At 50.7% G+C, this 22512-nt stretch overlaps 1 protein-coding gene across 6 annotated transcripts in view; it reads right to left on the reverse strand.

The window, feature by feature from the left end:
• Sv (paired box protein shaven) overlaps positions 1-22512 on the reverse strand; it is a 136149-nt gene that overhangs the window by 94167 nt on the left and 19470 nt on the right. For 3 of the 6 annotated variants that reach the window (XM_076909888.1, XM_076909887.1, XM_076909885.1), the window contains exons 2-3: positions 10545-10850; positions 4150-4179 (exon numbers count right to left, since the gene is read on the reverse strand). In XM_076909888.1, the coding sequence (XP_076766003.1) occupies positions 4150-4179; positions 10545-10746 (232 nt within the window). In that variant the 5' untranslated portion in view covers positions 10747-10850. The remainder of the gene's footprint in view (positions 1-4149; positions 4180-10544; positions 10851-22512) is intronic. The other 3 variants (XM_076909886.1, XM_076909889.1, XM_076909892.1) reach the window with 3 other exon arrangements.

The raw sequence follows: 22512 nt of genomic DNA on the forward strand, positions 1-22512 counted from the left end.
CAGAGGAGGACGGCAGCCGCTTCCTGAACCGCGTCGTCTCGTGGACGGCAGGCGAAGCGATCTGAAATACGAGCAATCTGGACGCGAACAGGTATCACGCGACATGGATTAACCTCAGCTAGGTCTACGTTTGAAATAATCGTCGACCATTAGTTCGTTCTCGCGGCCATCGTTTTATCAGGGATCGCTGTCACCGCTCGTTGCAGTCGATCTTTCATCTGGCGAATTAAGAGGAGTGAAAAATTCGTAGGAAACCAGGGGCCATATTTCGCTGAGCAACTTTCACTTAACTGGACCAACAACTGACATACTTTAACCACCCTGTCGTTGTATCTTATCATCGTTTATCATATTTTTCTATGATCACGATCTCTCTCCTCCCCTTGAATAAGCCATCGCTCGGTTCATCGCACATAAATTGTCACCAACGACAGGGTTCCTGAATTCGTCGAGTGACAAGAATTAATCGTTCACCGGTATTACATTTCTTATATTCACGGTCCGGTTCCCCTGTAAGCTCTCGTCGGCAAGAGAAAAGGAGGAAGAGGAAACCGCGAAGCATCGTGTACGCGCGAAACAGCAGAAGGCTGGAGGCGTGATTGGAAATTCTTCGGAGGTGGATTAGATGAAGTTTATCTTGGAAATTGAAGATCCTGTTCGCGATTATCGAAGCTGGATCAGATCGAGCGTCGTCGAGTTTCAAGATTCTCCATCTGTTATCATTGTACGATGTCCGCGAGTGGTCGAAGCGCTCGAAACCACGGACACTTTTCAAGCACGGTTCACCAATACCAAAGTGAACGCTAAATGACATCTTGCTTCGAACTTCCCGCGGAATAAATCGTGCAATCTGCACGCGATCGGCAAAGAGACCAGCGGTACCCACGATCCGCACCCTCGCCTTCGCTTTTTCGAAGCGACCGCGAGCATGGCGGACATCCACCGCGTCCCTTATCGTCCGTTCCTCGAGGTTCCCCGACACCGCGACTGTCTGTTCGGTCTAATCGAACGCGGGATCTCCCAGTATCGGCCGTCGACTATTCTTTTCCACGAGAACGGCGGGGCGACTCGTCGCGGCCGATGTCATTATCCTAGGCGAGCAGATAATGGCGGCGCGAGCGCGCGAACGCCCGGATCGGCAGGCGAGGCATGCAAGGAGCCTGGAGCCGCATTATCGTGGGATTACGTAAGCGCGGCATACGGTCTGCGCTTGTGTGTTACGCTATAATTAGGACCAGCCTGGCATAACCGCGAACGGCTACCGCCGTGTAATCCGCGTCCGTATTAACGACTCGCGATAAACCCTTAATAGGGGGATAGGTCCTCCTGGCGCGAGCATGTTCAGAGTAGCTGCGAGGAGATAGAGAGAGAGGGACGAGAGATGCTGGCTACGATGGTGAAAGTAGTGAAATTTGGTACTTATTACTTTGTGGATATCGTACCGTGTGAGAGTATTGAATATCATAGCGTTTGCAAGTGATATGGTTAGCACAAGATCGATGGATACGAAAATTTCTCTACAGTTCACGAGCATACGATTATTGCAAAAAATAGTCGGCTCTTTCCAGTTACAGCTGTTCTTAATTAAGCAAGAATCATTAGGCGGGGAATAAATAATTACAGCCAGCCGTGTGTTATGTGCTGTCCAAGTTCCTCGATATTGCGAAACATTGTTGGAGTTACAGTTTTCTAATCGGCTCGTTGGATCAGTGAAAGTAATAGTCAGACCGCGGATGTCCATGCCTTTATGGAAAATTTTCAGGCAAGCAGAGGTTGCGCGTAACCCGCGATAATATAAAGAGTATCCCAAGAGCGACATAAGAGTTCGCCTCAAAAAAAAAACGCTCTCGTTACGTACCTTGTATACACGTAAGAGAAACAGAGAACAAAACGTGACGTTCGCCACGCAGATTCGTGGCGCCCATAAATCAAGGTATGCGCGGGCCCTAACCAGGCGTCTCCAATAAATTAATAACCTCGCGCGGGCCCTGGGGTTAGATGGTCCCGGCGGGCGTACCACCGCGTGGGCAAGTGGCGAAAATCAAGATCTCGCGGTTCTCGTTCCCGACGTACGCTTGATTAATACCCAGATGTAATTACCGTGGAGGAGGCAGAAGGGTGCACGCGAGGCGCAGGAAAGGGCAGGCTCACGCCAGCGACGTCCGAGCGATCGCGCAGGAGGCTCGAACGCGTGCGACGAGGATACGCGCGCGAGCGTGCCCCAGAACTGGACGAGGACGAGGCGAACCGGTGGAAGGCGGAGACGGCGGAGGCTGTTAAGCTGCCGAGGGAACGAAATCCTGACAGATTTCATCGTGGCCTGACGTAAACAATTTGCGAATGTAAATACCTGTTGAATATTGAGCGCGGACTGCGGACAGAGAGGAGGGGGCTGGGGAGAGCTCGAGGGGCCTCACACCTTACGACCTGTTTACCCTTTAAACTTGTGATTACCTCCACCACCTTCCACCTACCGCGGCGTGCACGCTGCTCGCGTCTACATGTGCACGTATCCCATATACACTGTCTGTCAAAAGTACGGGATCACGCCTTGAAGCCCAAAACATCGTTTGCCTATAAACTAACGTTTCAGGTGTGGGAAGATCACGGGTGAGGGGAGATCGAGGATAAACTTCTGTCGTTTTGCTTGACGTTACTTATAACGTAGACATTAATTAGAAGAAGGGACTGTCCTTCTACGAGGGTGTCTGGGAATTTCTCACGATACTCGTCTGTGGTCTCGCCAGGGAAGGATTGTTCGGGAAACGTACTAAGGCCGCGATAAACAGTCAGACTGATAATTTTTAAGTAGATTCCTGGTTCTTGGTCGATGGTATTCGAGAAAGAGCAAGGATCTACCAGGGTGCCAATACCACGTTTCGCGATACAGTCGTATCGAGGCGACGATGACTAAGTGGACACGAAAGCGAGAGTGAAGCGAGTAGTGTGGGAGGTCTCTAACTTTTGGTCGACAGTGTACGTGTACACACGGGGTCGTTTCCACGTCATCGGCATAAATTATGCGCGAGCGTTGCGCTGCCACGCCGGATCCGCGGCGCTCGACGTGGATCGCGGACCTATCCGTCCGGATCGCGCGATTCGCAGGCGCGATCGAGGGCCCCGATAAACGCGCGAGAACCCTCCTTCGAAATGGCGGTGCGACCGGGGGCGTTAAGTTACTCTGGCTCGGTTGTTGGAATCACGACCTGTATGATAATCCCTGGCTACGTTCTACTGCTACGTATTTTCATTCCTCTCGATGCGCGCTGTCGATCCGTCTCGCGTTTTCCATCGAAATAAAAACGATCGACATTGAGAAGCCAATGGAAAACGAACCGCCATCCGTCATCTTCGATCTGTACTTCGGTAGCTATTTAAAATCGCGATTCCGCCGCAAACAGCCGTAGCATTCCAGATGTTATCGAGCATCGTCAACGCTGACCAGCGTCGAACTGGTCCCATTAATTGTTCCGCGACTGAATAGCAACTTTGCGTCGATCTCTGGTCGCGATACGCCCGCGACAGATCCACGCGAATACGTCCCCTAGATCGAGCGACGACCGCGAGGCTCGCGAAGAACCGGCGACAGGGAGGAAAAGAAATTGGTTGCACCGCGAGGGGCCATCGTGAATAACATCGCCATCGAACTAGGCTCAGAATCGGTCCATGGAACGGTGGAGACGCGGAGATAATTTACGACGCTGGATATCGAGGCTGGTTCGGCAATTAGATCGACCGCGGAAGCCGCGCATCCGCGTTGATAACGACGAGCGTTAGGATAATTGGTTATTTCTCGCGATCGATCGCCGACGCGATAGAGTAATCGACGCGATCGATAAGCGTCGGTCCTGAGCGCATTTAATTATAACGGGACCGGCGATAACGGTACGGCCGATGTTGACACCGAAGTTAAGCTTTCGGAGCGCCGTGTCTTCGACGGGGCGTCCGTCTTATCAGCGGATCGCGTGGTTCCGCCCGTTCGACGATTCCGCGTCGTCCTTAACGACGAATACGAGTCTGATTCAATAAATTTCCAGTCCCGATTAGATATCGATCCTTTGACGCGATTCCGTTATCCGTATCGATTAAACTTTTTCTCGCCACTCGCGTTTATAATAAACAGATGTAGACAATTGTGCTTCGACTCACCGTCCTGGTTCATCCCGTGGCCACCGTCATCTGCGCAAAAGAAAGAAAACACACGAGTTACATCATTAATGTCCAAGTACTGATAACGTTGCTTAGCCCAGTAAAATTGATATATGACAGCGCGACTTTTGAACAGTCGAACTGCGCTTAATTAACGCCTGGACACGACGAGTCAAGGGAAATGAGAGACTCGTAGCGAGATTTCGAATCGAGGATCCGCGGCATTCCTCCTCGTCGATGGCAGCGATTCGTGGCTGTCTCGAGGTTCGACGCCGTGGTCCCTTGGTGGAAAAAAGGGCGACTTCTAGAGTTGCTGCACGTCGCTGATCGCGAGGACTTCGCAACGATACCGCGGCCGCGCAGACGAGTTGCAACCTATTTGTACTGGGCGGCTGGTATCGCGGCATCGCGCTGTGTTCCTTTATTTAACCCCATAAATAACCGGTCGCTATCTCAACCCCGAACGTCCCGCCGCGCCGCGAACCCTCCCCATCGCTAAACGCGAACACAGACGCGGCTGGCGAATTATTACGCGCTGCCAGTCACTCTCTCTGCTACGGGGTTGCCACGATGGGAATCCCCGCGAGGGCATCGGACCAGCAAAGAATTCCTTGCCACGATATCTCCGCCTCTTTTTCCCTTTTGGCTCTTCTCTTCTATTTTTTTTCTTTTTTTTTTTTTCTTATTCGCAGCGTTAGAATATACGTGGGTCGTAATGGGACGAAACGAGTCGTTTCTCGCTCGAAAGGAAGTTATTAGGTATTTAGAGGGGGGGGATTGGAAGGAGATATTACTCCCTCGGGACGAGGTGGATCCTGCAACACTTTGATGCAACGCTCGAGCGCTGTATTCAATTTGCCTCGGACAGTTTTTGCAGCCGTAACTGCTCTTTGATTACTTTATTCCAAATCATTATGCAAAGTATAGATTCGCCTTTATTACAGTTGGAATTCGTTCCGTTTGACGATCGACTAATTCCAGAGGCGTCGAGGAAGAGAGCGCGGCGGGGCTCTGCGCCACGATCCCTCGCGCGCGCGTTGCGAAATGAACTTGTTAATTTCAGGGGGCAGCGAGTTCCAGGGGCAGGTTCCACAACGTTGCATTCATCGTTATTCCAAAGAGGCGGACAGTTTCGATGCATACGAAATTAATGTCCGCGCGTGAGATTTAATATTTCATAGGCGCAGAGCCAGTGTCTCCGCTGTTGGCGACACGTTGCGCCGCTCAGAATGCGGTCCAACGAATCTGACAGATAATGTAGGAGCAGGGACACCGTTTTTTTTTTTTTTTCTTCCTCCGTCCACAGCCAGGTGCGACTTTTACGCTGGGAAATTGAACGGTTTCTTCTAAACGCGTGTGCGCACGGTAAGTGTAGGGGTGAACGTCGCTAATAGCGAGCTGCGTTAGATTAGCGAGAGTTTCAAGTTCTTGGAGAGCTAGGCGAGCAGAGCTTGTTTCTAACGAGTTCAGAGAGAACGAGTTTCGACCGAGAGAGAAACTTATCCAGGCTAGAAAGAATCGAACTTTTTCATCGCCGTGATTTAATGGCTTTTACGTAATAATTTATGTAGCTTCCACCATAAATTCTCTAATCACAATCATTATATTCTCTTCATATTTATCGCGCTCGAACTTTTACGAACGGTCAATAGTCGATACGAAGAAACAAAGTATTAAATTGAATATCGTATTTCCATATTTTCCCGACGAGCTCCATAAGAAATCAATTAGACGTAATTTTATATTTTAATCGGGCACATTTTTCGCACAGAAGTTATCCCGTTGCGATCGTCTATATCGTCGATAAATGGCCGCCACTTTCCGTGCGGCTACCAAAGCCAGATCGTAATCGATCGCGATTACAAAGTCGCGGTCAGACGATCGAATCTGCGGATCATACGTATGTAATTCCGCGTGGTATCCGGTATTAATTAGAGATTAACGCAACTACCCAGTAACCGCAGCGCTATTAGTGATAATCGAAGCCGAGTCGGGGCTGCGACCGGTCGATTCGCAATTAAAACATTGTCGCGGCGGTGGTCGACGCGAGCGGCTCGCGAAACGAGAAAAATCGCCCGCGCAGTGGAGGAGCCCAATTTATGCGCCGGCGGCGAGCCACGATTTTTCCCCGCGTCGGCTAATTAAACGCGGGTATCCGCTCGTTAAGGATGTACCCTCGAGTATGTTGCGCGTATCGATACTAATTGCCGCGAGTGGAAACGCACGGACGGAAAATCGAGCTTATTTTCGTTTCGTCTCTCGATGATCGTGCTACACCAGGAGTTCGAGTGGTACGGTGGTCTTTTATTAGAATCTGTTTTAAGTTCGAAAGAGAAGGAGAGAGAGAGAGAGAGCTTCATTTACTTCGATGTGAAGAGAAGTTCATACAGTTGAAAATATATAACGCATAAGTATCTTAATTACCAACCAAGAAGTCGGAATAATTTGTGATCTTCCACTTTGCCGTTTGTTCTTTTCTCATAAATGTTAGTGAGTTCAGTCAAGCAATTTTTACAGCTCCCACACGCGATGTTATCTCCTCTGATGTGCAACTGCGTTATAAAAGCTTCTCTAACCCACGCGCGTATGTAAAATCTTTAATTAATCGAAGACGAACGAGTTTCACCGGAAAGTGGAATGGCGGAAAGGAGGGAACCGGCGGATCCCGGATGGAGAGATTGAATTATGCTCTTTGTCCGGCATAATCGAGGCGATCTTCCATCGTGGCTGGTCGTCGCTGGCCGCGAAGACGCGCGATATCGATCTCCGGCGATCGAGATAGAGGCACAATGGCCCGAAGGTGGTCCCGCGTGATCGATTTAATTCGAATAGCTGGAACGTCGCTCAGCGTGAGACGACAAATATTTAGGATTCCATTAACAATACTTTAAGCCATTGATTAACGTAAACGTCAGCGAGCGCAATTAGTAACGGCCGCGGTACGATTGGCTGATAGATCGATCCGCCGATGGGAATAGACCGCGATCAGTGCTGATTGTCGTTAAATAGGTAAATGATCGATCAAGGAGTGGAAGACCGACAGAGAGACCCAGTACTCTTGGAATTATAAACGATTGAATGGAATCACCGTTTTCACGAACGTTGAAACGAGGAAAACCGATGCTGTTGCTCTGTTATCCAATCTCTTGCGCAAGATCGACATAATTCTGTGCGTTCTAACAAAGCCGCGCAATGGTGAAACGTATAATTATATTAAATACAGAGTTGCGTATTATAAACACAAGGAGCTAAATATAGTCAGCTCGAGAAGAAATAGCAACAGTGTAGCAGTCCAAATTTTCTAACAACTAGTTCGTATGAATACGAGAAAGACACACGAGGGTAATTAAGAAAAAAGGATAATCAAACGCGGTAGCTCGCGCACTGACACTCGTTCCTGTTCTCCAACGAGACATTTTTACCGCCAGGTGATAAGGAATTCAGCGTACCTGGTCCAGATCGATCAATATGCAAATACTGATACAAATATAATAGCTTGTACGACCTCTACACATACGAACCACAAGAAAAAAACAAGTTTCCACTTAAACCCCGTTTCGTAAACCACTTGTAAAATTGCTCAATCAAGCTGGCTCGTAGCTCTATAGCTGAGAAACGTCCTCTCGAAACGCGAACGAATCCAAAAGAGAAGAGAGCAGACGGCTATTGGGAAAGAGTCGAGGTTACAAGTGGTCGCGCGAGTCGCGCGCGCTTGTGTGGTCCCCGAACTGATCGCGGCCCTCTCCGTCAAATACTTGATATCATTAGATTTAACGACCCCTCCTGGCCGCCTCCTGGATGCCTCCAAGTACCTCCGTTCGCCTCCCCCGCAACACGGTGCCGTTCTCCACGGGCCGTGCGGCGTTCGCGGCTGCTGCCACGGCGGCGAGCCTTTCATCTTCCTTAACCAGCGCCACTCTCTTCAGCGTCCGGAACGGCTCTGTACGTTTGTACGCGACGAGAGTCCGCAGCGCGACGCCTGGTTCCGGGGAACTACCGCTTCACCGGGCCCTTTGTGCGCCCGTTTGCACGCCTATACAGGGTGGGTTCGCAGAAATCGGTCACCACCTCGCGAGACGACAGTCTGTTAGCTGCGCGAGTTAGATAGAAGATTTCTACTTGAAAGACGTACTCGCTCGAGATAGCCTCGTTTTTATTAGCTCGTAAACGTGCGGTAAGAGACTCGCGTCTTTAATATCCTGCGCGTAGATCGACGGTTTCATTCGCGTTCGTCTATCGTCGTGCGAAGAGGTGCCACGATTCACTGCAATCGATATAACGCGAGACGATGATACTTGACTCTTCAGGTTCAGTTTTCTGGTTACACAGTAATCGAAGAGGAGAAATATTTGAGACTTTCGTAAGTTCTTGTTGGATAATTGTGCTACCCCTTCTTTGAATTAACAACAGCCCCAGGGCCGGTCTGAACGGCTATTCTCGTGAGTCACGCGTTATCCAGCGAATTTTTCAACCCGAAGTAGGTGAACCAGCCGCGACAGGCACACCGTGTATACGTGTATATGTGCTCGAAAAGATCGTTGCCAGTGGAACTCGGGGCAACTTCAGCTAACTCGATTGTTCCGTACGGAACAAGGAGGCCTTTCACGCGGCTCTTGTTCTGGCGGTCTTTGATGAGGGATCGGCACGTATCGCCCAGGCTCGATGTCTCGCGAGGATAAGATTCAATTAAGACGATATCGATGCGGGGATAAGCAGCCGTGGATAACGGAGCCCTTTACGTCCTGGCGTGTCGTTACGGCTTAATGAAGAAATTTTGTAGAAACTCTTTCTTCGCGTCGAACACGAAACGATTCATTTGTATACCTTGTAAAGGAACCCCTACTGTTGAGTCATACTTAATTACATCGATGCAAGATACTCTTGTTGTTTCAGAAACGAGTGCGAGCGAAAGAAATGTTTCCCTCCAAGCGAAATTACTGGCCTCGTTTGAAAAATTATAGGCTATCACCGACGGAGGAGAACCTTGAACTCCGACAGCATCGCGAGTACGCGTGTCAAACCCGCTAGCGGAATTAATAAATCCGCGGAGCCGAACGCGGGGCAATTCTCCCCCTCGATAAACGATCAGCCTCCATCGTCCGGGACAATTGCGCCGTAAATCATCTCCAGTATCTGGCTAATTGACAAATAAATCGCGTCCGAAAGTGGGTCCATTCGTCTTCCCGGGGACGGATAACGTCGATCGTAAAATCTCCTCCTCCCGTGGCGAGCGGCGCCCCGCGCGCGTAAACCGGGGAATCGGTGCTCGATTTTCTCCGCGGGTAGAGTCCGCGTTCGTGGCCTGCGATTCCTGAATTCCGCGTCGACTCGCCGCGGCTCAACCCGGTGCACTGTCATCGCGCGTGATCGTGTTCGAGCAGCCAGCCGGACGAAGATTTATCGGCGGCTTTCCGCGAAGCACGTGCCCGTGGAACGCGACGCTTTTTGCCGGGTACAGCATTCCGATTGGCTCGGGGATCGCGCGAAAAATATGATCGTGTTATTAGCCGTCCCTGGCGTCGATCGACGCTGGAAAAAAGTGGAAAGTCGTCGATCGAACGGCGATGCTATTTGCAGAGCCGTGCATAATTGCCGCGCAAGACAGACTCGCAGCGGTGTCGTTGCTTTTTGTACCGTAATATCGCGAGGGAATCGAGGGAGTATTTGCCGTCAATAAGATTTGCAGTTGAAGTTAATTGTTTAACGTGGAAAGTGCTGATCTGAGTACTCGATCGGATTCTGAACGCGGGCGCGCAAGAAACGGGAAAAGGTCGAATGAAAAAGAACGGAAAAAGTTGGCAGAGCGCGGGCAAGAAGCAAAACAAATTTACATTGCTCGGTCGTAGAAGAAACAACGCGACGTTAAGGGAAGAATTCGAAGAATGTCCTGGAGCGTGCTGATACACGGCGGCAGGCGAAGAACCAGTATACAAGTGTCGGCATCGCCCGTGGATCGTTTTTATGAGGTGGACGTTGACTCGACAACGCGGACAAGAAGAAGACCAATTACTGTGATGAAGCATTAACCTCGTGACTCTTTCGTTGCGTCAAAACTCGTTTGTCTTGATAGTGGATGAATGAAGTTGCACAAACTGTACTACTTCAATCGAATCCAAGAGTGAATATCCGATGAGAACAAATTACTCACCAGTGCTCGATCTAATAGAAGAGACAGAGAGAGAGTGAAAAATAATATAAATCGCGAAGAAACTATGATAATTAAAACTAATTAAAACTAGAATCGTAGGAAAGTGTCTTCAACTATAATGACATCGACTATGATATCATCGATAACAATTTCAAACATACGTGATTTCGCGCTCAACTCTTTCCTACGTTGTTCTTAATCAAGATGTAAAAAATCGAGGCAAATGGATTCGTAAGAAGAAACATACGTTTTTTCTTGGAGTCCTCGTGCATACCTCCGGGTGTTGCAGCTCCGTGATTATGGTGGTGGAGAGCCAGAGGGTCCTGTGGATGCGGATGAATGGCGGTCAGGGCACTTCCGGCTGGGTCACCTGGGTTGACCCCGACCCCGACCCCCAGGTGAAGAGCACCATGCTGCGTCGTGTGTGCCGGAAGCTCCATGCTGATCATAGCACGCCACCCTCCTTCCGACCCCCGCCTTCCGCCACCACCCTCCGCCTCGGACAACACCCCGTCGATCTGGACGAGGCGTCTGTTCAACCCCTCGTCTCCTTCTAGAACAAACAAACAAAAAAAGACACGATCATCTCTGTTCGTTCCAAGCATTCCAATCACCGATCCATTCAAATCGCCGCTGCCAGCCGAACAAAACCTGCGAAACGCAAAAAGAATCGATACCCGACCCTCTTCCACCCTCCTCATCGATGGAAAAATCAACTACCCAGCCACGTTTTCTTCGAGTCCATCCGGTTAGTCGCGGCGCAGGTGCGCGCTGGCCCTCGCCAAACCCGAAAGGTGTAACACAGTTTTCGATCGACGATCCTTGGCTTCCTCCCCGCGCAAGAATAGCCGTAGACAATGGCGGCCGCGTCTAGCTACCCGTCGCGGGTGTTGCTCGGAGTGGCAGAAAAATGAATCGTCGGCGGCGACGGCGGCGGTCGAATCGGCTTTGCCACGCTTTTTACACCCCGCGGTCGGCGAACGCCTCGCCCGCCCCGCGTAATGGCCCGGCAGGGCTACGCTTTTTTGCTTATTACCGGCGAGAAGGCCGCCGCGGCGCGGACCAGGCCCCGCTAGCCACCTCTGATTCCACCTGGATGAATGAAAGGATGAATGGACGCGTCGCTCTCTGAACGATACTCTCTGGACGGATCACCGACCTATATAAGACGCGCCCCGGCTCGGTTTTCGGGGAATTGCTTTTCTTGCGACCCCTCCGCGGCCAAGGAGGAAGTCGAAATGGCGCTGCACAGAAGCGATGATTCGATTGTTCGACGGGGTAAATTGAATTTTTTTTAAGTCCGTTGCGGAGGAATCGATCGATCGAAGAATCATTCTGAAGATGTTTCCTGTATACCGAAACGACTTTGGTATTTAAACATGGATAGCATCGCGTAGAGATTCTTCTCGCGATGACTAACTGAACTTCTAAATAATTTACTCTGTGACGTAACGGCGCAGGAACGAATCCGTTTCGCTGGCTCATCGTTATTGTCATCTTGTTACCAGGCGTTCCTAATATTTTGTTACGATTGGCCCCGGCAACGGTGATACGAACAGTGAAAGGGACCATTTCTAGGCCACTCTGGATGCCGGTGAAAAAGTTGAACGCAGCTAACCCACGCTCCTCTAATAAAGCGAGACCATCTATTCGAGGCGGGTGAACGAGTCCCGTATTTGCTTTGGAATCGATTCTTCGCGGAAGAATCCGGCGATTCCCGTGGCAACGATGCCCCGGCACCGTATTAATAAACGCACGGTAGAATTAGAGGCAGTAAAGACGAGGCTATCTCCGCGGTTCCCGCGGGCAGGATTGCTCGCGGAGGAATGGCGTAAAATCTTCCCCCGACTGGCATCGTCCGACGAGCCAATTGTCATTCGGCGTTCGCCAATCAACCGTGAAATTCGAACCAGCTCCCGCGTTCCGCCGTGTTCGCAGGAATCCCGTGAACTCGACGCCGCGTGGGAGTCGGATTCTCTTCGTTTCGACATCGCGATCTTTCTTCCTCGATTTGTTCGATAATTCCAGACCTACGCGTTACTCTCCAATTGATTATTCCCAGTTGGAACCTTGCTAAATACTAAACTATAACAGTTTCACATCTGAGCAACGTCAGTTGGGACAAGAAAAATGTGATTCTGACCCAAACTCTATGCTAAAGTCGCAACGATTGATTCCACGATGAAAGCTCGAATCTTTTCACTTAAACCGCGTCCGAAAGCTGCGCAAAACAATCCAGCCTACATTACTGACGGAAACCAAAGAAACAGAGCCTCTCAACGAATGCCTCTCTCTAAACCTCAGAAAACCAGCGATCATCGCCGTCGTTACCCCGTTGAAAAAAAAAGGAGGTATTGGGTGAGGAACGTCCGAACCGCGCGGCTGCGCAAGAAACTGCTCGCTCCTGAGGTTAGCAAAAAGGCTAGGAACTTATCGGAAACGAGAGGGATGATTGTTTAGCCGGTAGAGGAGCTCTGGGTAACCTTCTGGCTCGAATACGGGAGGGCTCGTGCTCGCCGCCTAATGGAGGCTGGAATGTAGCTAGAACGCCGGAGTAAACGTCGGGTAAAAGCCGGGGCGTCGTTGGACGCCGGTCGTGGCAGAGGGAGAACGGTCCGCGTATCTAGGAACGCTCGAAAACGGCCTTAACTAAGGCAAAGTGGGTGAACGGTGGACGGGCAAAGTGCGCGTAAAGACCAGGCTGGCTGGCTCGCTCGCGGAGACGACGTTCCCCGTTTTCCCTCTCAAGGACCGTGGGAGTCCGTTGTGTCTACGCACTCGCTAAAACCATTGTTTATAGGCAGCCCTGAACGGCCGCGCGGTTCGCTAACTGGCCCCTCTCTTTAGACAGCCAGCCTCTAACTGTCGGGCCCGAGGAAACTAGCTGGGACTGCGCGCAACGAGCTTCGAACTCGACGATCGTGTTTGCATAGAGGGAAAAATGCTTTGCGTGTGTGGCCATCGTCCTGGAGGAGGCTGCAGAAGATCGTCGATCCTTCCGCGCGGATGCTTGGTCCACCTTTGGATTACGAAGGATGGATCAAATACGTACTAACGATCTTAGGATCGTATGGTCGAACCGTAATCACGAAGGTTTACTCTACAATTATAGCAGCGACGTGCAACGTGGATGATTAATAGAAAATAATGAAAATACCTAGATACACATAGCGAGCGCGTTACTATTTAGATCCCATGGCTTGGGCCATTATTTGCTAGTAACCGTCGGCAAACCGTGCTGACCTTATCCCACCCGAATGGTGGAGCACGTATGCACGTTCGTTTACAACTGTACGACTCGTTGAACATACCGTAGGTTCCCGGGTGCCCCGTGGTTTATTGTTAGACGCGCGTTAGAATTTACTGTAATTAGAAATATAGCGAAACAACCGGGCGTATATAATGCACGACGCGGATTTAATCTCGCCCAATCGGTTAGAAACCAGCTACCCCGCGCGGCCGTGGAATCGTAAAGCGAGAGGATCCCTCATACGCTACGGGGATAACCAACGTACTAAATAAACCCTCGAATTCCTTCGCGAGGAACGACAAGAACCGACGCATACCAGCCGATCCTGGCGAATAGTAGAACCCGCGGAAACCCGCGATACTCGCGCCATCCCGTCGACCCTCTCCTCTAAACGATATTAAAAACAGATCGCCCAGGCAGTTCAGGCAGCCTCAGAAAAAAATCAACGCATTAACCGATGCTCGATTTCCGGATTCGCGATCGAACCGGGCAACGTGAGAAAGAATGCAACACGGAAGCCCGCGGCGCAGGAGCCCCGCAGGTTCGCCACCTTCATATAGATCATCGCGGGAATGCCGTGGATTCCAGCGCGCGATTCGAATAAATTAATAAACATGACCAACGGGTTGGAGGTAGCTGGTAGGGATGGAGGAAGCTGGGAGCCTTTCGAGGCACGGAGATTCCTACCCAGCCACGAAATCCCACGGGATACGCAGCCAGAGAGACGAATGGACCCTTTTCCAAGGATCCCATCTTCGATACGGCGGTAACGCTGTTGGCATTCGTTTATGGGCCCGACCGGTTGCATAATGTATAGGCGTTTTCGCGTGAGACTCGACGGCGGACCGTTCGCCGTTCGACTCTTTTGTTGCGCGGGCCCGTATCGGTTCCAGCGCGTATTCTACGACAGCGTAACAGGGAGCCGGGGTACGCGAACGGGGATCTATTGTGAAACGCCGTGGCGGCCGGGGCAATTTCTTGATGCATATTGTCACGCGTTGTTAAGCGCCGACTGCACCGCCATTACCGCCAGTCAAGGGGCATCGGCTGACGGCGGAGAGAAAGACGAGCAGGAAGAACGGTAGCGGGTCCGTGGTAGCGCTCACCGCCCCTGCCTCTCGTTGCATCGCGGCTATCTGAGTAGTTCGCTGTTTGCGTACGATGATAGCGTTCCAACGCCGAGTTCCTGGGGAAAATCGAGGGCTGCTTGCAACTCCTGCTCGGCCATTCCCATGAAACCGCGCGATTTTTAAACGAGGAACAGAGAGAGGAGGATTTTGAGTGGTAATCGCGGAATTATCCTATTTTCTAAACAAACACACCTTGGTTTGCGTCAAACGATTAAAATTTCCAATACATCCGGAGAACGGGAAAATACGTGTTGTATTAAGGAGGAGAGAAGAAGTGGAATATATTATATAATGGTTTACGAAGGTTTAATTGCATGTATGGCGGAGCCAGGACAGGTGAACGCGTCTACCGTTACGTTAACAAGCTACAATCGATGCGATATTGAATAATTCATAACGACGTAAAGATTCGCGAACGAGTTTTTCGGGTTTCCCAGTTTTTCCGTAGATCTTACAGCCGATGACGGCCATCGCGGACGCATCGAGGCGAGGATGATCGCGCGGCTTCCGATGGCTCGTATGAATATTCAACCGAGTCGTGTAGCGCGCCCGTCGACGTAACCTGCGAGCGCGCGAGGGATTAGCATTGGCGCTCGATCGAGCTTCCAGCCGACAAAAAGATCGCTGCGGCTGCTCATTAACCTGATTAACCGTACTTGGCCACCGTGGCGACGCACGTGCCGCGGATACAGCAATTCGCGAACGCATATACCTCTACATTAATACCAGGTACAGTGGTCGACTTAAAGAGAGCGAGAATCGGTCAATTCCTCCTTCGTATTAATAGTTTCGAGACTTGTCGAGGCATTAGATCAATCGAAACATCTAACATCCCCAATTTCGAGCTCCAAATCTTTCACTAACATCGCGTATCACCTCGCAACCCTCAACGACGCGCGACCAGGACTTAACCGAAACAAACTTACCCGTCGATACGCGAGACCAATTAATCTCCCTCGTCCAATTCCCCCATCTCGAACCGACGAGATGTCCAATCGAGAGAACAACCTCTCCCTCGACCATTCCGCTGATCAAAAACACCGTAAATCACCGCGGTCCTCCGCAGTGGAAGTCGCAATCGAGGTCCCCGCCGCGGGAACGAGCCGAAACAGTTTCCACCGTTTATCACGGATCGGCTCGTAAATCCCCGTGCATTGTTATCGGTCGCTGTACGAGCGATCCCGGCTCGAGACCGGTCCTCCGCCGATCTGGCGGCGCGCGGTGTCCTGTTAATGAACAAAAATCGCGCGAGCCTAGCGGAGCATGGCGAGAGAGGCGGCGCGCGCGGCCCACGTGAGGGAGATACGCGAGCGGCGATTCGCGTCGTCTGTCGCGCGGACGGTCCCCGATTCCGGTTCCACCGCTTCCTGTTGGGACGTGTGGACCGGCTAAAAGAGAAAAGACGCGCCGGTTTCGCGGACACCGCCGGCTCTGGATAAGCCACCTGTGGCACGTGCCGTTCCACGGCCGTTCTTGCATGACCGGGTCCCAACGGAGTGCTCTCTCCCTCTCTCTCTCCCTCGAGAATCTCGCGAGTCCTCCGCTCGATGGAGCGGGCCGATCGAAAGTGATCTCGCGTCTTGTTCGATGATATGGATGATGGCATTCTTTTGGGGGTGATTTCTCGAGCGGTTGATACATAGCTAGTTGGGAGTTTATATGTTGCTGGCGTTTTTTAGGGTATCATATATTTAAGACAGTGGAATTTATGGATTTTTAAATAGTTGGTGGATTTTTTTTATAATTAACGTTGGATTATACTCCATCGATCTGTTAATGCGTTAGAATCCTATGGTCGTGTAGAATCACTTCTATCGCTTCTCGTTGGGAATCTCGAAACGCAGCCCGATAACAACCCTCGGATAAGAGGAAAGGCCGGCAGCAATTTCAGTCTCCATAAAACCAGCCATAACAACAAAATTCCTCGTAGCCGCAACGAATGGCGCTACCGCGACACGCCAGGCTATCGGAATAAACTTTCGAGTCTACCGGCGCATCGACGCGGGACTTTCGATTACACAACGACGCGTAACGGTGCACGATAAAGCGGCGTGCAATAACTATCGCCGGGCAGGGGTCCCGCCTCGCTTCTCGATCGACGCCGCTCGAATCGGCCCCACCGATTCCGGTTTTTACAGCTCCGTCCAGAGGTCCCTCTTCTAGCCTGGCGCGTAACGAACCGGCCGCTCGCCGCTTATTACGCGAAACATATGAGAGATTTCATCGGCGACCGTGCGAAGCGGCCATTTCAGCGGACGACATCGGGACGCTCGACGCGACCGGCGTTATCACCTCGCTACTCGACAAAGTACGCCTCTAGAACGCGATCCGTTCGCTGACGAGAAAAATCGCGATCGCATTCCACTTAATTAGGTTCCCCGTCGACTTTTTCGATTACGTAAAAACGCAGGCGAAACTTTCTGGGTGAACCTGTTCGCTCTTAGATCAACGCCGATTTTTTGCGACGTTTCCCACTGATTCTAATGACCCACGCTCGCCAAAGTCCACGAAGCAGAGTACTTTTCTATTTTTATTATATTCCCCGCTACGTAGTCTGAAATTCCTTCTGCTCAATTTCCATCGTTAATCAACGACGTCGAAAATACCAACCCCCTGGTGGTAACCTTCCAGGATCGCGTTTCGATCGATCCCTCCGCCTCCCAGTGTCTCCACACGGTGGAATACAATCGGGAACGATCTTTAAGGGCGCGTGCGAGGGAGTCACGAGAGGAAGGAGGCGGATAAGTGAGTTTTAAAGAGCCACCTGTAGAAGCCTTGGCGCGTGGCACACTCGTTCTAATCCGGGGTCGCTACCTTCGGGTCCCGTCCCCATCATGCAAGGTAGCTAGGTAGCAGGTAACAGGTACCAAGGTGCATCCCACCGACGTTGGAAGGATCAACGCCAGCATCTGGCCTCTATCCTTTCCCCAGAGGGAGGAAGAAAGAGGAGGGATGGTGGAGAGAGTGAGAAAGAGAGAGGGGGTGAGGCCAGGTTGTGTCGAGTCTCCTTCTTCCGAGTCCTGCGAGCCGGTGATTACATCTACATTCTATATAAACGCCGGTTCCGTGATTATCTGCTGGTTCATCTGCCGATTCCCTGACCCCGAACGTTTCTATCTTCATCGAGAACTCGGTAAGATGCCTCTCGCGCTTTTTCATCGTGCCGTGAAAGGGCGGAAAAGGGGGTACGTACGGTAGCCGAGGATCACGGATAGTGATCTACCGTTGGACCGGTTGAATTTACCGGACGGCTTGGAATTTCTTGAGTAATGGCTTTCTAAGTACACGGAAGGGTGGAGACTGGTCGAACTTGTTCAGATTGTGCAGATCGTTTTTGGATGTCGGACGGTACCGCGCGCGAGGGCGAGATCGCGTTGCTTTATTTTCGCGCTCGTTACACCTACTAGGAAGTGTGCTTTTATTCAGCTGTGGATCGGCTAGATAAGCCGTCCAGTCCGAGTGGCTGGTATTTTAGATGCCGTTTGACAGGAGTAACACCTCGCGATCGTTCGAGGTTACCAGTGCCATCGCGATAGCGCCGTTTGGATTATCGATGTTTTTCGATGTTTCCCGTCTCCGGACGCGAGGTAATCGATACGAGGAATATCGCGTTCCTGGCTGATCCGTCGATCGATCCACCGTGCCTACGCCTCCGTCGAGAAAGGCAGGCGGCGCGAGCACGTCGTTACGAGCGATCGAGCTGAATTAATAACCCGTTAAACAGGCACGTAACACGGGTGCCAGCGAAAGTCAAATTAGCAAAACCAACGTCGTTCCTGACATGTCACTTATCGTTTCCACGGCCAGGAACAAGTTCTCCCTAATGAAACCACGATTAATGCTACTTAATGCGATCGCCACATCGCAGTTAATCGCTCAATTCTCAGACCACGTTACTAACAGTGGAACATTGAAAAAATCGTTCGCCAGCTGTTTTTGTTTTTCGTATATTCAATCAGCGTGTTGAAATGCATCGATTGCACGATTCCAAGTCCGCGATACGAAGTTATCAGGGTACTTCTGCGAGCTGAAAGTCGGTTGCGAAGCGAAATAGCGGGTCAGTAGATACAGAGCAAACTGGTCAGCCGTTCATCGAGCAGCGGAGGGACAAGGAGAGGCGTTCACGAGGCGTTTCGTGACCGGAGGTGGAACTATGACGAATCCGTCGGTGCTGCCGGAAATTAATATTGACTTTTTGCTCGAGGCAGGGCGAGGCGTAGTGGAGGTATCTCGAAACCGCGAGACTCGTCACGGAACGCGCCCCGGGCGCGAATTTCTCCCATTTTCAGCGAGCCCAAGGTGAACCAAAACCGCGCGCGAGGCATCCAGAAGAGGAGTGGGAACCAGAGCGATCGGGATTACTTTATTTGAATTAGATTTGAGGTACAGAATGTGAACGCGGAAACAATGGATGATGGCCATGGACGATGACGGTTTCGCCTTGGACGACCTTTCATTAAGGCTTGCGGATGACGTCTGAACAATCGTGTCGATGATGAAACAGTGTAACGTTCTATTAAAAAAATTGGAGGCGTTCTTCGAATCCATAACGCGCTTCCGTTACTCTGCAAAAATAAACCTTTGCGTTGCTTCTATCGATTTTCAAATTCTCCAAAATTTTGCATCAGTGGTTATAAAGATGAGATTACAAAAGTATCCGTTTGAAGAAGGCGGTAGAAATCGTATATTTCCTGCGAGAAAATGTGTCATTGGCAACGTCGAATAAGCGTTTCCATTGGGCGATGGATCCATCGACGTGAAACTCGAGCGCGTACGTGTAGAGATTGCAGAGCGTGGAGCACGGTTCGGCGACAGGTATCGAAACGAATCGCGTCACCGCGGCTCTTTCATTTCTCCCGAGCCAGCTACGTGGCTCCGTTTTGCTCCGGATCGGCACAGATGCGACGATCGTGCGTGAAGATAGAAAAGTTGCAAAGCTGCTCCGTGAGAGGCGATTCGTTGCGTGCGAGGAAACGGTCCCGCGCTGGCCCTAGAATATTCCAATCTGTATCGAGGCTGTTCCACGTTACTCATATCGTGCCTGGCGAACGCGTGGGCTACGATCATTTTCATAGCGACCAGCAATCTTTACCTCGAAAAAAAAATCGACACGTGTACGTAGAGAGGCGATCGAGAGAGACATCGAGGAATGTTGGAAAATTGAAATTTTACATGTAACACTATATGCGTTGGGTCAAGCAAGCTTTTCGTTGGAACAGTGAGATATTCCAGTGTCTCACAGCTATTTCTATAGAATAAGACTGATTTTTATCCCAGAACAAAGATCATTCGACTGTCCATTGGTCACGGTGACGTGGGCATCGTGACAGGGATTTTTGCCACGTTTTCTTAGGGTTTTGTGTGTACACTAACGGTACGTCTACGGCAGAAAATTCATTGTAGTCGAGCAGATTTCGACCGGTGGAATACAATGGCGCACGGTCGCCGCCGATCAGGTGGATAATCGGAAGATTATACAAGCGGCTAACTGTAACACGGTGGACTTCCTACTGGTTTCTTTTAGCTAGAAAAAAAGACTGGTCGCGTCCGTTCCTTGGATCTTTATTTGCTCCATCCCGTCCGCTTTAAATACCAGTTTCTCGTCAGCGAATAGACATTCGACGCGTGCAGCGTCATCCCTATTCTGGTTGATAAGTACAGAAATTCAGACGGAATCGCGAGTCCTTAATCTTCTCTAATTAGTAGGTCGTAATCTAATCTAGCATTGATTCGTCCGTTTAAATCATCCGGACGAGCATTTAATTTATTCCCCCGAGACGCAAGCCGGGAAATTATCTTACTAATTTAACGCGCGTCTAATTGCCGAGGAGTTAAGCTTTAACGGGTTGCTACAATTTATTATATGTGTACCTGGCGGAATCTGTAACATCATCTATGCCATTAACGTCATCGTTTTCAATTAAAACAGCAAGTGTCCATCAATCTGTGGAATCCTCCTTCAATTAAAATACCAATTCCAAAATGTTCTCCAAATCGCGCAATACCCTTTTGAATGGTACGCTAATCTCCAGATGCCACTGCAATCCTAAAACCATTCTGCTTTGCTATTCACCGTCAGCTGACGATCGTCCTGTGAAACGTTCGTCGCAAGAAACACTCGAGAATGGTTTATCCGTTCGTTCGTAGGTCTCGTTACGTGGCGCCTGGAAGGATCAACACGGTGCCCCGTCGTATCTGGCCAGTCCAGTTCAGTGCAGTCGCCTTGGTCGTTGCTAGTCCGCCCACCGTGCCGCTTGCACAGTCAGTGAAGGTCCAGGCCGCGTGCCACCTTGCATTTTTATCGATACACGGCTCGATAACCGAGCCGCGCGGTGGATCCACCGCTGTGCAGTTTCCCTAACACTTTCACGATCGTTTCAGATCGGGAAACCGCGGCGTCGGTGCGGTCTCGATCGGACGCGCCTCCCATGAAGTTCCTGGATCGATCGAGCGATGCGCCTCGTTGGCAAAAATCGACGACACTGAGAGAAACTGCTCGATTTTCATTTCACTATCTAGTGGACCACCTAAGAGGATGATTGCCTCTGTTGCTCGAACGCAAATTGAAGAGATGAGCGACGTATCAACGATATTCTATTTAATCGAAGCTAGCGCAACGGTAGCGGAAAGCAACGAACTCCCCTTTCGCTACAATTCCACCACGTTTAAAACCGCATTGTGCAAACGTTAAAACACCTGTGCAGCCGCATCGAGATCCTTTCATTTCCCCAGCGACTCGCGTTTCATCCACCCACGGGCGAGTCCGCCGCCTCCGCGTAGCTCGCGGAGAACCACCGTCCCCGACTTCTTGTCGCCGCTCGGCGATGGCTCGAAAAACGAGGCGCACTACTCGTCAGGCCGTTGCGCCGGGGTTCGCGAAAATTTCTCGCGCTCGGAGAAGGCTCCGTGCGCGGCTCACCCGGCCACGTAGACGCGGCGGCGCGGCGAGAAAAAGAGGAAAAAAATAGAAAAGCGCGGTGGCGCGAGGAAGAAGACGGAGGCCGGCGTGTACAATTGATTGGTCCTGGCACATCCTGGCCCCGCGTCCTCCGCCCTGGCACCATGGGAAAGTCGTCCACCGCAGGCCTCTGTCGGTTTTTGCCCACCGTCCGCCTCTCCTTGCCCCTCTGCGTTCAATGCTTTTCTCACCTTCCATTCTTCCATTCCCCTCTCGCGTCCCCGCTTGGTGATCCCGCGTACCGAGGACTGTGGATCGATCGATCGATCGCGCGGGGATACCGTTCCGTTTGCAGGAAGTCGTCCAACAGGGATTAATTAGGAAATGACGGGGAATAAACGCGAGTTACGAGGGGAGGAAGTGGACGTTGAATTTTATTATGTATTCATTTATTTTCTCGCCCTGTTCTTCGTTCTGTTCTCGTTCTGCTTCGCGTTCATGCGGAAGGAATTGCTCTCGAGACTAAGTACTCTTGTTACGGAACGTATTTTTTTTTTTTTGCTAGATAAAGTCGTTTCAGTGGCGCGAAATGTTTCCCTTTCGATCGTAATTTGATGCGTCATATTTCCGTTCGACATTCTATCGAACCACGAGGAGAAAGGAATTTTTCGAACGGAATAACTTCGAGAAACAGTGAGAGACGCTATTAAAAACGAGCGCGTAGATAAAAAGAGGAATAGCCGAGAATATTTCCATTCCTTTGCATAACCATCCCGGAAACTCACGGTTAAAGTGTCCCAGGTAAAAAGAAAAAATAGAAAAAAAAGAAACAGAATCGAGGAGCAGTATTTGTTGTGGATGTATCCTAAAAACTCCTCTCCCATGAAATCGGTGTCTGTCTGCGTGACGATTAACAGGTAAATCACGCAAGACCGTG

This window comes from Xylocopa sonorina, chromosome 2 (assembly GCF_050948175.1).
Source record: "Xylocopa sonorina isolate GNS202 chromosome 2, iyXylSono1_principal, whole genome shotgun sequence".
NCBI lineage: Eukaryota > Metazoa > Arthropoda > Insecta > Hymenoptera > Apidae > Xylocopa > Xylocopa sonorina.